The sequence below is a fragment of the Macaca fascicularis genome, chromosome 10 (genome assembly GCF_037993035.2).
Source record: "Macaca fascicularis isolate 582-1 chromosome 10, T2T-MFA8v1.1".
Classification (NCBI taxonomy): Eukaryota; Metazoa; Chordata; class Mammalia; order Primates; family Cercopithecidae; genus Macaca; species Macaca fascicularis.
Genome location: NC_088384.1, coordinates 19,762,385 through 19,777,787, shown reverse-complemented (window position 1 = coordinate 19,777,787; position 15,403 = coordinate 19,762,385). Strand labels below are relative to the sequence as shown.

General features: G+C 44.6%; 1 protein-coding gene across 47 annotated transcripts in view; it reads left to right on the top strand.

Moving 5' to 3' along the window:
- DEPDC5 (DEP domain containing 5, GATOR1 subcomplex subunit) overlaps nt 1-15,403 on the top strand; it is a 166,778-nt gene that overhangs the window by 101,612 nt on the left and 49,763 nt on the right. For 27 of the 47 annotated variants that reach the window (XR_010578372.2, XR_012418813.1, XR_010578373.2 and 24 more), the window contains 2 exons: nt 3,223-3,331; nt 6,855-6,920. Coding sequence is in view for 41 of the 47 variants with exons in the window: in XM_045363741.3 (XP_045219676.1) it covers nt 3,223-3,331; nt 6,855-6,920 (175 nt within the window). In the remaining 6 variants the exon portion in view is untranslated. The remainder of the gene's footprint in view (nt 1-3,222; nt 3,332-6,854; nt 6,921-15,403) is intronic. The other 20 variants (XR_010578375.1, XR_010578374.1, XR_012418812.1 and 17 more) reach the window with 1 other exon arrangement.

The window sequence follows — 15,403 nt, the reverse complement described above, 5'->3', positions numbered from 1 at the left end:
CAGATGGATATTCATGTTCTGTCCAAGGTGGCTTTAGTGTGTACGTCTTACTCAGGCCTTTCTGGGGAAAGCACACCAGCAGTGAGCCACACTGTGCCATCTGCCTGCAGAGGCGCGTGAAGGGTGTCTGCGTGCTTTTACCCTTCCTGATTCTGTGTAGGCTGTGTCTTTCTCCTGCCCACCCTTCAAGGCCCACTCGGAGCATATATGTCACTGCCACCATGGAGGTGTGACTAGCGCCCCCTCCTGGCTGAACATACCCAAGCATGCCCTCATGTATGTTCTCATGTATATACATATGCATTGTAACTGGTTGTTTTGTGGCAGTCCCCTCTTCCTGAGCCATTAGAAGAGGAGCTTCTAAGGGCAAGGGCAGGGTCAGTCTTCTTTTCAGAATCCTTGACTCCTAGTCAGTGCATCAGCATATAGCAGGTGACTCAGTACATGTGGATTGTTGTGTGCATCAGATGACACATCTGAGTGGTCACTGGGGATGCAAGAGAATCTCACAGCATGCATTTGTGGATGAGACTTAGAGGAAAACACGCTGCGCTGTGATAGAGAGACTGGTGTCAGTGGACAAGGAAAATAATCTAGCACTTAGTCTTTTGTCCTGTGAATTATACCTCAGAGCATCCAAGTAATTGGTGTGGGGAAGTTTCTCTTTTTAAAATATCCCAGCTAATAAATACAGAAGGAATGATGAACTGTCACTATGTGTAGTCTCTGATGAATGAATGGATCTAGCAAAGATAATCAGTGGCAGCTCACATCATAAGAGAGAGGCAGCCATTCTGGGCCTCCAGGCAGAAGTGCACAGGTACCACTTAGGAAGAATAGTGGCCCAAAATTTGACCCAAATCTGCCCAAATCCCTTGATGTAAGTTCTGCTTCTCAGGAAGTACAGGGCACAGAAGAACATGTTATATAATAAAGCGATGTAATCAGCACATCCAGACTCTGTAAGTTTACACGGCTAATGAGCTACTTTCTTTAACAAATAATTTGCAAGGATAAGGAGAGTTGAAGAGGGACTTATACCTTAAAAAGGACTTAAGATACATAACATATGACAATGTAGGGACTTAATTGAGTCTTGTTATTGGGTTTCGTTTTTTGTTTTTTTTTTTAAAGACAGAGTCTCGCTCTGTTGCCCAGGCTGCAGTGCTGTGGCACGATCTGGGCTCACTGCAACCTCTGCCTCCCAGGTTCAAGTGATTCTCCTGCCTCAGCCTCCTGAGTAGCTGGGACTACAGACATGCACCACCACACATGGCTAATTTTTGTATTTTTAGTAGAGACAGAGTTTCACCATGTTGGCCAGGATGGTCTCAATCTTCTGACCTCGTGATCCACCCACCTTGGCCTCCCAAAGTGCTGGGATTACAGGTGTGAGCCACCACACCCAGCTAAAAAAATTTTTTTGAGACAATTGAGGAAATATTTGACTTTTGAAAAATTTTTAAAACGTTTGTTATCTTTTAGAGATACTGAAATGTTTAAGGATGAAACAATGTGTGAGTTTTGCTTCAAAATATTTCATGTGGGTAGGCAGGGTGTATGGATGAAACCAGAATGGCTCTAATGATATAATTTTGGTAAGAGATATGTAGGGATTCATTATATTGTCCTCTTTACTTTTGTATATGTTTGTATTTTTTCATAATGTAAAAACAAATTTTAAGGGAGAGTGCAACAGGTTACTATGGAAACAGATTTTTGCATCCCTGGTATGTGATTACTTCGCATTGAGTAACAAAAGTGTCAGAATTTAAGAAAATTGTTGCAAATTGGGTTCTCAGGGAAGTGGACTGAGATGGAATGTAGCATATAGGATGCTTATTAAGGAGAGCCCTTGGGCACAACACCTGTGGGAGGGATGGGGAAGAAACCGGAGTGGGTGCTGAGAGAAGCTGGACTACAGCCCAGACCCAGTGACAGCCTCAGGAGATCCCACAGGAACAGCCTAGAACAGCCTTCAGAGATGTGTTGAGTTAGGCCAACAAACACACGTGTGCAGACACACACACACACACACACACACACACACACACACACACACCCCATTCATTGACTGTGGCAGCCCATGCAGCTGGGGCTGTCCCTGAAGGGGCTGAAAACTGAGACAGAGCCTCCTAGACAGCCCTCCCAGTGCTGGGACAACAACAAGGCCATCGTGGAGGGGGCTGGGCCCTGCCTCGCACTGTCCATCACAAGAAGTAATATATATTATAGTAATAATGAAGCACTTAAGACTTTAATTTGAGCCTTCTGAAACCTAACAATGAAACAATGATATATTAAAGCAATGTAATTTAATCTAAAATAAAGTGTAGTTAATTTTAGAACAAAAAAATTAGGAAAATAAACATGAAAATACTCATTCATGTACATCAGAACTGAGATGGGATGAGATGTCATAAGGAAACTATGTCTTGCGTTATGAGATAATGTCTGTTAATTTGGTTTGGAGGGTGATGTAGCTATGCACATTGGAAAGATTAACATATAAATCCCTTCAAAATATATAGAGAATTAACACATTTTCTCCTGTTTATGCTGCGTGTTAATGCAGTCTTCTTTTTTTTTATTTTTATTTTTTTGTTGTTGCACAGGCTGGAGTGCAGTGGCACGATCTCAGCTCACTGCAACCTCTGCCTCCTGGGTTCCGGCGATTCTCGTGCCTCAGCCTCCTGAGTAGCTGGGACTATAGGCGTGCACTGCCACGCCTGGCTAATTTTTTGTATTTTTAGTAGAGGTGAGGTTTCACCATGTTGGCCAGGCTGGTTCAAACTCCTGACCTCAGGAGATCCGCCCACCTTGGCTTCCCAAAGTGTGGGGTTTACAGGCATGACCCGCCACGCAGTCTTAACATTCAGAATGTGCTTTTGCTGGTATATTAAATAAAAATTGAGAAAAAAGTATTTGTACAAGAATTTAAAAAATGGTGTTCAAACCATGTCAGTTCCCTTTTTAAGGTCATATATAAGCACCAGATGCTGCCAGAATGCTTTTAAAATTGGGCTGTTTTCTGATTTACTGTGGAGGACTGGTGATTGTTAGGCACAATGAATGAAATTAAGCATATCATGGAAAGGGAAACAAGGCAGAAGTGTGTGTTTCAAAGATGACAGCAACAGAGCTGTCTGCATCTTGGCGGACGTGGATCCTTCACCAGGAAGCTCTGAGCAAGCTGCTGTCCTGTGCTTTTCCTCCTTTCAGGTGCCTGGGAGAACAGCAGGCAGCTGTGCATGGTGGGAAGAGCTCCGCCCAGTCAGCCGAGAGCAGCAGCGTCGCCATGACTCCCACCTACATGGACAGCCCACGAAAGGTAAAGGAAGCCACTGGAGCGGGGAGCTGTCTTGTGCTCTCAGAGGCTCAGTGTGGAGGGTAAAACAGATAGCCCTTCAGATCCAGGATTGCATGTGCTGAGGCTTTGGATGAATTATACCCTGAACCCTTTAAGGGTTCTATTACTGTTACTATTTTTATATAAGAACTTTCTTGTTCACAGTTGTAAGGAAGCTAACTTCTAGTTAAATCCAGATATGAAACAATCAGTCATGCTTGTAATTCCAGCACTTTGGGAGGCCGAGGCTGGAGGATCACTTGAGCCCAGGAGTTTGAGACCAGCCTATGCAACATAAGGAGACCCCATTTCTAAAAAAAATTAAAAATAAAATTAGCTAGATGTGGTGGCGTTTACCTGTAGTCTCAGCTACTCAGAAGGCTGAGGTGAGGGGACCCCTAGAGCCCAGGAGGTTGAGGTTGAAGTGAGCCATGATCACACCACCGCACTCCAGCCTGGGTGACAGAGTGAGACCCTGCTTCAAAAAAATAAGATACAACAGTTAAGCTAAACTTTGTTGGTTCAATGCCCAAGATCTGGCCTGAGCTTTGTATTTGGCCGTCTGGTTTTCCTTCACCCTCGTCTTTAGCTTTCCCAGAGGGGAATAGAAAACTACTGAAGCAGCCTCCACCAGAGCTCTCTCTTCTTTGATAATGAAATTCCCATCAGTTTTCTCAGACTGCTGAGAAATACAGTCAAATGGGAGCATCCTGGGGTGGGTGGAAAATACAAAAAACCTGAGACTTTAGGCCTCTATCTGGAACAAGTACAGTAGAGGAGCCGAAAACTCCATGGGTCTTTTAAGACCAATCGACTTGGCTCTGTCAGCTCCTTCTGGGAAATTCAGACTCTGAGATCACTCTGTTGTGATAGGGCGAGTTGACTGTACTTACCACTCTCTTATCTCTATCACTGGGAGATGAAGGAGATTTAACACATATATGTTATTTTTCAAAATTGTGGTCAAATGATATATCTGTGTTTATTTTACCTCCATATCATGAAAATTTCTTGTGTCATTAAATGTTTTAAAAGAGCGTGATTTTAAAAAATAACTATATAATTTTTTCTTTCATTTTTTTTCCCTCAGCAACCCCAAAGAAAAAAATAGCTATATATCATTTTATCATGTGAATATGCCTTCATTTATAACTTCTTTTGGTTAAAATTATAGATGGTGATTTTTAAATGATTTTTGGTATTTTTCTATAAACTTTAAAAATTATTCTACAGTATACCACAGTTATAATGTTGCAGTGACTATGCTTGCAATAATTATTTGACCACACCTCTGATTAATTCCTTAGCCTAAATACTAGAATTACACTACATGGGTAGAGGGATTAAAATCTGAGAAAAAAGTATCAGCCAAGGCCGTGGGCAACTTGTAAACCAAATGTTGGCAAAGCTAAATACATATTTTAGACTTTGTGGCCAAGAGGCAAAACAAAGCTATTGTGTAAGTACGGTATTTCCATAACCATTTAAAATTATTTTTAAACATAAAAAAAATTTTTTTTTTTTTGAGACAGAGTCTCGCTCTGTCACCCAGGCTTAAGTGCAGTGGCATAATGTCAGCTCATTGCAACCTCAGCCTCCCGGGTTTAAGCAGTTCTCCTGCCTCAGCCTCCCCAGTAGCTGGGATTACAGGTGTGCACCACCATGGCCAGCTAATTTTTTTAATTTTTAGTAGAGACAGGGTTTCACCATGTTGGCCAGGCTGGTCTCGAACTCCTGACCTCAAGTGATCCATCCGCCTCAGCCTCCCAAACTGCTGGGATTACAGGTGTGAGCCACCACGCCCACCCATAAAAACCATTCTTAGCTCACTGGCTGTAAAAAAATTAGATGGCTGGCCAGATTTGGTCTGCAAGCTGTAGTTTACCTAACGCTTCTCTAGGGAGTGGCTTTAGGTACCAAGGATAGTCTGTGTGTAAGGAATGATCTGCTGACCATGAGTCTTTTCACCTGTCCTCCTTCACATGTACATAAACCTCAGCACCTCTGCTTCTATATGTTCTGGCAGAGAAGGGACACAGTGGAACAATGAGATACAAATCACCCCGTGTGCCGTCCACCAGGTTTTGCCTCTACTCATTACCATCTTTGAGAATCAGAAACAGTGCCGAGGACAAGACTGAAAAGCAGAGAAATTATAGTCACAAATATATTAGATTACTGTTTAGAAACCTCTCCTGATCATCCAGGTGAACACTAAAATCCATATGCATGAGCCATCAATAGTGCTGGAAGTAAACTCCTGAATAGTCAAGGTGAAACAAAATGCTATGAGATGGCCAAAGCAAATAGCCCTGCTGACATGCTCGGAAATGCCCAACCATGTCCCCAAGGAACACTTCATGTTAGAATGCGTTGCGGGTGCCTGCATCAGCATCTGCACAGCCACAGGTTTCCAAGGTTTCGTATTTGTGTTTGCAGTCACTTATAGGAAGTGGCAGCAGTATCAATAAAATGGGCACCTAAATATTTCAGTTATTCTACCTTTGGAATTGAGGAAAAGTTCCAGAAAAGCAGAGAACTTGAGATGTGTCAAGTGCCATTCCTGAATTTCTATGATAACCCGGCATAAAAAGTAAAAAGATTGCAAAAGGACAGAGGGTACTACTTCAGAATGATGGAAGGAGGGGTCACTGAAAAAGTCCTCTGTGTCATTTTTGTGTCACAGACATGGCTGCTTGAATTCCACATGGGTAGGGTAGGGAGGGAATGACAGCTTTAGAAAACCCCTCACAATGTGAGTGCTGTGTATCTGACATTATATATGTCTTAGCTTGCTGATGATTTTGTTACACAACCAGTGGAGGAGAAGGTATGGCTGCTTCTGTATCCCCTGTTTGCTAAAAAAACTAAGCAAGAACTTATCCTGCCTTGAATCCTCTCCTCCCATCTGGCTGCCATGTTTAGTAACAGGCAGAAAAAGCTTCATGGCTCAATGTATCTCTCCAAGAGGGTGACTGGTCACCCAGCCAGGTGGGAGGCCAGGATATTGCCACCAAAGCCCTTACCCTGCAGCCCCACCAAGCTGCTCTGCGGCCTTTTCATCTTCCTTGGCATAGGTCTGAAGGAATTTCAGAGCTATGTGGGAGGGTGAGAGCATCCAAGCCACACTCTGATGAGACCAGAGAGAGCTTGGACACACCTTCCAACCTGGGCGCTTTCTCCCACACAGATGGGATATTCTGCCCAGGAAGGTGTGAGTTTCTGCTCATGCTTTGCATTTGGATATTGTCTTTCTGGGTAGATCTCTCTCTCTCTCTCTCTCTCTCTCTCTCTCTCTCTTTCTTTTTTTTTTCTTTTTTTTTTTTTATTTATTTTTCCCCATCCTCTTCATGTGTCCTTGTTTCTCTCCTTCCCTCCTTGTTTTTATTTTTATTTTTTGTTTTTCATACCTGTCTCCTTCCCCTGATGGTTAACCACTGGTACACATTCCGTTTCTTCGCTTCCTTGCACCTGCTGCTGCTGCTTCCTCCTCCTCTGACTTCAGGACGGGGCCTTCTTTATGGAGTTTGTCCGCAGCCCACGCACAGCATCGTCCGCCTTCTACCCTCAGGTTAGTCCAACTCCAGGGCTTTGCATGCCTGTCCCAGTGGCAGACGCCATGAGCTGGCCTTCTGTTAGGCTCTGAACATATGGCATTGGGCTGCAACTAAATTTGGGGGGCAGTTGAAATTGAATTTGGTCTCAGAAGTGTACGTTCTCTTCCATCTTGTTTGTGGCGGTGAAGCGGGGATGGAAGAGATTAATGTAGAAGAACATAACGATTGTATCAGTGATGACTTTCTCATCACTGTCTGTTTCACGTAGTTGCCACTGATTCTTTGCCACTTTGCAGCATCTTCACTTTTAGGTTTTATGAGCAACATGAAATATGCTTACTTTAGGGCTGAACACTTGTTTTTTTTCCCCTCCCAATACAACCAGATAAATTTATAACAGTGTGGCAGAAAGTGGTGAAAAAACACAGCAAATGTTTATTAATAGGCGTGTGGTACTTCATAGGTCGAAGGTGTAGCTCACGTAGCTTCTGGATTTCAGTTAAATTATTTGTCAGTTAAAAGATTTGGATGAGGCTGGGCACAGTGGCTCACGACTGTAATCCTAGCACTTTGGGAGGCCGAGACAGGCGGATCACTTGAGGTCAGGAGTTCATGACCATCTGGGCCAACATGGTGAAACCCCATCTCTACTAAAATTACAAAAATTAGTCAGGTGTGGTGGCACATGCCTGTAAGCCCAGCTACTCAGGAGGCTGAGGCAGGAGAATCCCTTGAACCCAGGAGTCAGAGGTTGCAGTGAGCCAAAATTACGCCGCTGTACTCCAGCCTGGGCAACAGAGCCAGAGTCTGTCTCAAAAAAAATAAATAAATAAAAATAATAAAATAGAATTTTTTAAAATGAGAAAAGAAAAGGTCGTTAGCTGGTTAATGGGCATACCACTAGTGAATGACTGAGCTCCTACATCATTCTGCGCACTGCACTGGGAGGGTAAGGGTTTAGTTAACATTGGAACAGGTCAGAGGTACCATGCCTTTCTGTGCAAGTCTTCAGCTATGCCCACCTGCCTCTTCCCAGTCAGCGGTGTAACTATAGGCAAATCCCTGTAAGGACCTTTGAGTCCTAATCTAAGCAACATCTCTAAAATCTGAGTGTGGGTAGAGCACTGTGTTTTTGGTTTAAAACAAACATTGGTTGATCCTTTTCACCTTTTACTTTCTGTTTTTTAGAGGTAGTGTCTTGCTCTGTTGTCCAGGCTGGAGTCCAGCCTTAGCTTCCCAAGTAGCTGGGATTATAGATATGAACCACCATGCCCAGCTAATTTTTTGTTTTTTTCGAGGTAGGGTCTTGCTCTGTTGCCCAGGCTGGTCATCTCCTGGTGTCAAGTGATTCTCCTGCCTTGGCCTACCAAAGCACTGGGATTACAGGCATGAGCCACTGTGTCTGGCCATTAACCTTTTACTTTGTGTTTTTTTTGTTTTTGTTTTGAGACAGAGTTTCGCTCTAGTCGCCCAGGCTGGAGTGCAGTGGTACAATGTTGGCTCACTGTCACCTCCACCTCTAAGGTTCAAGCATTTCTCCTGCCTCAGCCTCCTGAGCAGCTAGGATTACAGGTGTGCACCACCACGCCCAGCTAACTTTTGTATTATTAGTAGAGAAGGGGTTTCACCATGTTGGCCAGGCTGGTCTTGAACTTCTGACCTCAGGTGATAGGCCCACCTTGGCCTCCCAAAAGTGCTAAGATTACAGGCGTGAGCCATTGTGCCTGGCCACCTTTTACATTCTTACAGGAGACTGTTAATGGAAAGTTTTAGACTCAGGAGAGGCACACAAATAAGGATTATATTACCCACCAGGTGTTTTGTTGAAAAGGCGGGAAGTGAGGTGGGAAGATCTCTTGAGCCCAGGAGAATAAGACCAGCCTGGACAATATTGGAAAACCCTGTCTCTAATTTTTAAAAAAATGTATACATTAAAAAAAAAATTACATTGGGAGGCCAAGGCAGATGGATCACTTGAGGTCAGAGGTTCGAGACCAACCTGGTCAATATGGTGAAACCCCATTTCTAATAAAAATACAAAAATTAGCCCAGCATGGTGGCATTCACCTGTAGTCCCAATTACTCAAGAGGGTGAGGGAGGAGAATTGCTTGAACCCGGGAAGCAGAGGTTGCGGTGAGCCGAGATCGCGCCACTGCACTCCAGCCTAGGCAACAGAGTGAGACTCCATCTGAAAAAAACAAAAAAAAATTCTATCAGAGATAGTAAGAGCTCTTTATACATACACAAAATTAAATTGTACTTTTTCTTTATGTTTATTTTTTATTGTGGTAAAATACACAGAACATAAAACTCGCTTTGTGTATTTTCTGATGTGCAGCATAATATGGAGGAGGGAGGCCAATGGAGTCAGATGGCTTTCTTTTTTCTTTTTTTTTTAGACGGAATTTCACTCTTGTTGCCTAGGCTGGGTGCAATGGCACGATCTCGTCTCACTGCAACCCCAGCCTCCCAGATTCAAGCGATTCTCCTGCCCCAGCCTCCCGAGTAGTTGAGATTATAGGCATGCACCACCATGCCCAGCTGATTTTTTGTATTTTTAGTAGAAATAGGATTTCACCATGTTAGGCTGCTCTGAAACTCCTAACCTCGGGTGATCCACCTGCCTTAGCCTCCCAAAGTGCTGGAGTTACAGGCATGAGCCACCATGCCTGGCCCAGATGGCTGCTTTCAAATCTTGGCCTCTATGCAATGTCAGGGAGCTGTGTTAGTCCTGTGAATTAACCTTCTGAACCTGTTTCTTTATTTAAAAAAAAAAAAAAATTTACTTTGTGTGTTTCTTCATTTTGTTAAAGGAAATAAAAAATAATTTCTTTGTAGGGTTGTTCTGAGGATTAGAAATAATATCCATTTCTCAACTGCACGTGGTGACTCGCACCTATAATCCCAGCACTTTGGGAGGCCAGATTGCTGGGATCTCACTTTTTTTTGAGATGGAGTCTTGCTCTGTTGCCCATGCTCAAATGCAGTGGCGCGATCTCAGCCCACTGTAACCTCCGCCTCCTGGGTTCAAATGATTCTCCTGCCTCAGCCTCCCAGGTAGCTGGGACTACAGGCATGTGCCACCACACCCGGCTAATTTTTTTGTATTTTTAGTAGAGATGGGGTTTCACCATGCTGGCCAGGCTGGTCTCCAACTCCTGACCTCAAGTGATCTGCCCACCTTGGCCTCCCAAAGTGCTGAAAGTGCTGGGATTACAGAAGTGAGCCATCGCGCCTGGCCTAATTGTGTATTTTTGGTAGAGACGGGGTTTTGCCACGTTGGCCACGCTGGTCTCGAACTCCTGACCTCAGGTGATCCACCTGCCTCGGCTTCCCAAAGTGCTGGGATTACAGGCATGAGCCACCACACCCAGCCGTATTTTTTTTAAATCTTATCGTGTGTCTATTTATTAGTAGCCTCACCTTTTTTGGAATGATGTAAGATACAAAAATATAAGTAACACCAGGCGCAGCAGCCCACACATGTAATCCTAGCACTTTGAGAGGTGGAGGCAGGAAGATCCCTATTAGTCCAGGAGTTTGAAATCAGCCTGGGCAACACAGTGAGACCTTGTCTTTACAAAAAATAAAAATAAAAAAATTAGCTAAGTGTCGTGGTGCATGCCTACAGTCTCAGTTATTTGAGAGACTGAGGAGGGAGGAGTGCTTGAGTCCAGGAGGTGGAGGCAGCAGTGACCACGATTGCGCCACCACACTCCAGCCTGGGAGACAGAGCAAGACCTGTCTCAAAAAAAAAAAAAAAAAAAATATATATATATATATATATATATATATATATATATGATGGACACATAGAGGAAGGAGGCTGCCTCTGTGACAAAATTCAGATCAATTGAGATAGCAAATTCCAAGCACCTGCTGGGTGTAGGGCTGTGCCAAGTGCTATGGGAAATAACAGGGATGAATAAAATCCTTTATGAATATTAATGCCTGTCTTCTGCTCACCCCTAGATGGCAAGCTTCATGAGGGCAAAGAGGTGGTTTTAATTTGGGATAATATTCTCCTTCCCTGATCTTGACCTTAGAGAACATCTGAGCTGTGGGTCTGCAAGTTATTCCCAAGCTTTCCCTCTCTGGAAGGCATAGGGGATTCTGTCATGGATCCCTTGCAATGCCTCTGTCTGCCTGGCAGGAGCTGAGTGACTGGAAAGCAGGAGCCCACTTAACCCATTTGTCTCCGGGTAAGACAAAGCAGAGTGTCATCCCTAGCAGCCTCCAGACACAGTGGAGAGCTGGGCTGGCAGATCCAGCTGTTTCCTTGTAGCTGATGACCCTCCAGCATGAGAAAGTGGGGCCGTGACAAGCTCACGAGGTGCAAGGTAGAAGACCCATGGGTGGTGCTCATCTCAGAGGCATCTCTAACAGGGCTCCCTCCCTCACTTTCTCTTGTAGCTTGGGAGTGCCAATATGTGGGGGGAAACTGGGGATTGGTGCTGCTGCTGAGAGGTTTGGATTTTTTTTAATCAAACACCAGACTTAGATTTTGCCATTTTTTTAGTTAATGTCTTCTTTCTGTTCTAGGAGCCAATCTCGGGTACCACATTGCCTGGCTTCCCAGTCTCTTCTAGTCTGTGACTGTTTCTCAGGCTTTCCTTTTTTTTTTCATTTCTTTTTCTTTTTCTTTTTTTTTTGGAGACAGAGTCTCGCTCTCGCTCTGTCACCAGGCTGGAGTGCAATGACGCAATCTCCGCTCACTGCAGCCTCCACCTCCTGAGTTCAAGCGATTCTACTGCCTCAGCCTCCCAAGTAGCTGGGATTACAGGCACACACCGCCACGCCCAGCTAATTTTTGTATTTTTAGTAGAGACAGGGTTTCACCATGTTGGCCAGGATGGTCTCGATCTCCTAACCTTGTGATCCACCCACCTCGGCCTCCCAAAGTGTTGGTATTACAGGCGTGAGCCACCGCGCCCAGCCCTTTCCTTATTTTTTTAAATGACCTTCACTGCCTTGAGGAGTCCTGGCCAGGTGTCCTATAGAATGTCCCCAAATCTGGGTTTGTCCACGGTTTTTTTTCATGGTTAGACTAGAGTTGCAGCTACTCAAAAAGAATACCCCAGAGGGCAAGTGCCCTTCTCATCATGAGGTACCTGAGAGCCACACAACATCACTGGCAGCGTTAACCTTCATCACTCATTCATCACTTGGTTAATGTCATATTTGTTAGCCGTCTCCACTATGAAGTTACTATTTTTTCCTTTTTTATACTCCATTTTTTGGAGGCACATCACTAAGTCTAGCCTACTCTAAAGCAGAGGGGGGAGTATCTACATATGTTAAATGGAGTCCTTTTTTTGGACAATGTTCATAAGATTCTTAAGATGAAAGACATCTCCCTCTACTTGGCTCTTTGCCAGGCATCTATCTACGTGAGACATCTGCCATTCCGTCTATCCCACCTGCCATTTATCTTTGTTCACCACTGATCTTATTCCAAAAAGTTGCTTCGTTTGGATCATGGAAGTAAATGCAGCCCCTAAAATAAAAACATGACTAGATGGGGGAAATTCAGGTAAAGAAGAAAAATTAGACAGGATGTAATATAAGGCCTTGTAAAGTAGATAGAATTTTGTGCCAAATTCAGCTCTGAACCTCCTCGTAGCCACAGAAAAGTGGGAAACCTCTGTTCCAAGACTCAGAGTGATTATAAAATAAAGACAGCCAGATTCCTTGGGAGAAGCATAACTTTTCTTGGTATTAAGATCTAAACAAAATGCCTTTTCTGTGCGGCCCCTTAAAAGATAGACATTGTGTGATACATAGATAGAGCAGAGGTGAGGAAACTATGGGGCAGATCTGGTCCACCATCTGCTTTTGTAAATAAAGTTTTATTGGAATAGAGCCACGCCCATTCATTTACATATTGCCTATAGCTGCTTTCTCACTTTCTTATTCAAAGTTGAGTAGTTGTGACAGAGACCATATGGCCCACAAAGCCTGAAATATTTACTCTCTGATCTCTTGCAAAAAATGTTTCCCAATTCCTGATCTAGAGGACAACACCTTAACCACCCCCCACCCCCACTCCCAACAAAATAAGACTGCAGGACTAATGTGCATTTCTGGTAATGGCCTTCAGGTTAGGCTGGTAGAGCAATTCTTGTATAGTACATGAGAGAACCCCACTATAGGGGCCCAGAAGGCAATGCCTAAGAGCCACTCTTACATGCATAAGAGCTGGGTCTAGTCCCTTTTATTTAGCTTATTCTCATTTAAATTTACGGCATGGTAAACCTTACTGGTTAGAGGCAGGTGGTAATTGGTAATTGCAAGCTGTCTCTTGCTGCATTTCTCTGTGTGTTTATGGTGCCAGCAAAACCTGTGTGGTTTTTTTTTACAAATCATTGAGCCTGCTGTAGAACAGCAAAATGGTTCTATCAGAACCAGGAGGAACTTTACCCCCCAAGAGACGTTTGGTGGTATCTAGAGATGTTTTTTTTTTTTTTTTTTTGAGACGGAGTCTTGGTCTGTAGCCCGGGCTGGAGTGCAGTGGCCGGATCTCAGCTCACTGCAAGCTCCGCCTCCCGGGTTTAGGCCATTCTCCTGCCTCAGCCTCCGGAGTAGCTGGGACTACAGGCGCCCGCCACCTCACCCGGCTAGTTTTTTGTATTTTTAGTAGAGACGGGGTTTCACGGTGTTAGCCAGGATGGTCTCGATCTCCTGACCTCGTGATCCGCCCGTCTCGGCCTCCCAAAGTGCTGGGATTACAGGCTTGAGCCACCGCGCCCGGCCCTAGAGACGTTTTTATTTGTCATAATTGGGGGTTGGGGTTGATAGGTGAGGAGGTATTACTAGTATCCAGTGGGTAGAAGCCAGGGATGCTTCTGAACATCCAACAATGCACAGGACAGCCCCCCACAGCAAACACTTATCTCACCCCAGAGGGCAATAGTGCTGAGACTGAGAAGCCTTGTTTTATTTTCTTTATTTCATTTCATTTTATTTTTTTGAGACAGGGTCTCTCTCTGTCGCCCAGGCTGGAGTGCAGTGGCAGGATCCCGGCTCACAGCAACCTTTGCCTCCTGGGCTCAAGCAGTCTTCCCACCTCATTCTCCCAAGTAGCTGGGACTACAGGCGTGTGCCATCATGCCTGGCTAATTTGTGCATTTTTTGTAGAAATGGGGTTTCGCCATGTTGCCTAGACTGGTCTCAAACTCCTGGACTCAAGTGATCCACTCGCCTTGGCCTCCCAAGATGCTGAGATTACAGGCGTGAGCCACCACACCCAGCTGAGAAGACTTGTTTTGGAAAACAATTTTTGCTAACAAAGTATCTGATAGAAAGATCCCTTCTGGAAGTACTAAAAAACCTCAAGTTAGGAGGTTCTAAGAGCCTTACACTTTTCCAGAATTGCTCTGAAAGGCTTAGTCATTCTCTTCATATACTTGCTATGAGTATAACCTTTGATGCATGCTGCTGGGCTTCCAGGTGAACAGGTCATAATCCTGCCTCCAGGACCCTTAAAGGAGATATAACAACATTACAGGCTGGTCACAGTGGTTCACACGTGTAATGCCAGTACTTTGGGAGGCTGAGGCAGAAGGATCAGTTGAACCCAGAAGTTTGAGATCAGCCGAGGCAACATAGCTAGACACTTTCTACATAAAAAAAATAGTCACGTGTGTGGTGCATGCCTGTAGTCCCAGTTACTTGGAAGGCTGAGGCAGGAGGATTGCTTGAGCCCAAGAGTTTGAGGTTACAGTGAGATGTGATGGCACCACTGCACTCCAGCCTGAGTGACAGAAGGCAACCCTCTCTCTGGAAAAAAAAAAAGATACAACACCATTACATGAGGCACAACTCGGCAGCTACCACAAACTCATAGAGGTCCAGAGTAGAGAGGGAGGGAGATGGATCTGCTTAGAGCCTGGGGTGGAGTGAATCAGAGAACAGTTTGCTAAGGGAGCAGCGTTTAAAATGGCCCTAAAGACTGATGGGATTAGCCAGGTGTGTTGGCTCCCACCTGTAATCCCGGCTACTTGGGAGGCCGAGGCAGGAGAATCACTTGAACCCAGGAAGCAGAAGTTGCAGTGAGCAGAGATCGTGCCACTGCACTCCAGCCTGGGTGACAGAGCAAGATTATGTCTTTAAAAAAAAAAAAAGACTGATGGCTTTTTAGCCACTAGTTGTGGAGAAGAGCACCCCAGGGTGATATGGGGCACATAGACAGGATTTATACACACAGAGTTTCATTTGGCTGGAAACACACACGTGGGTGAATGGTAGGCAGTGTGGTGAGATCTCACGTCAAGCCAATGTTGCGCAGGACCCTTGATGTCCTGTGAGTTGGTTTGCAGTGTAGGGGTTCATGGGGAGACTTGAAAGTTTTCGGAGTAACAGAATGATGGGATTGGATCTGTTCTTAATAGACGATGCAAATAGAGCTGGCTCACAGGTAGGGTTTTTGAGGGAGAGGCCACAATCAGGGGCCAGTTAAAAGAGTGTTACAGCCCTCCCTGGCCAGAGGAAGTACAG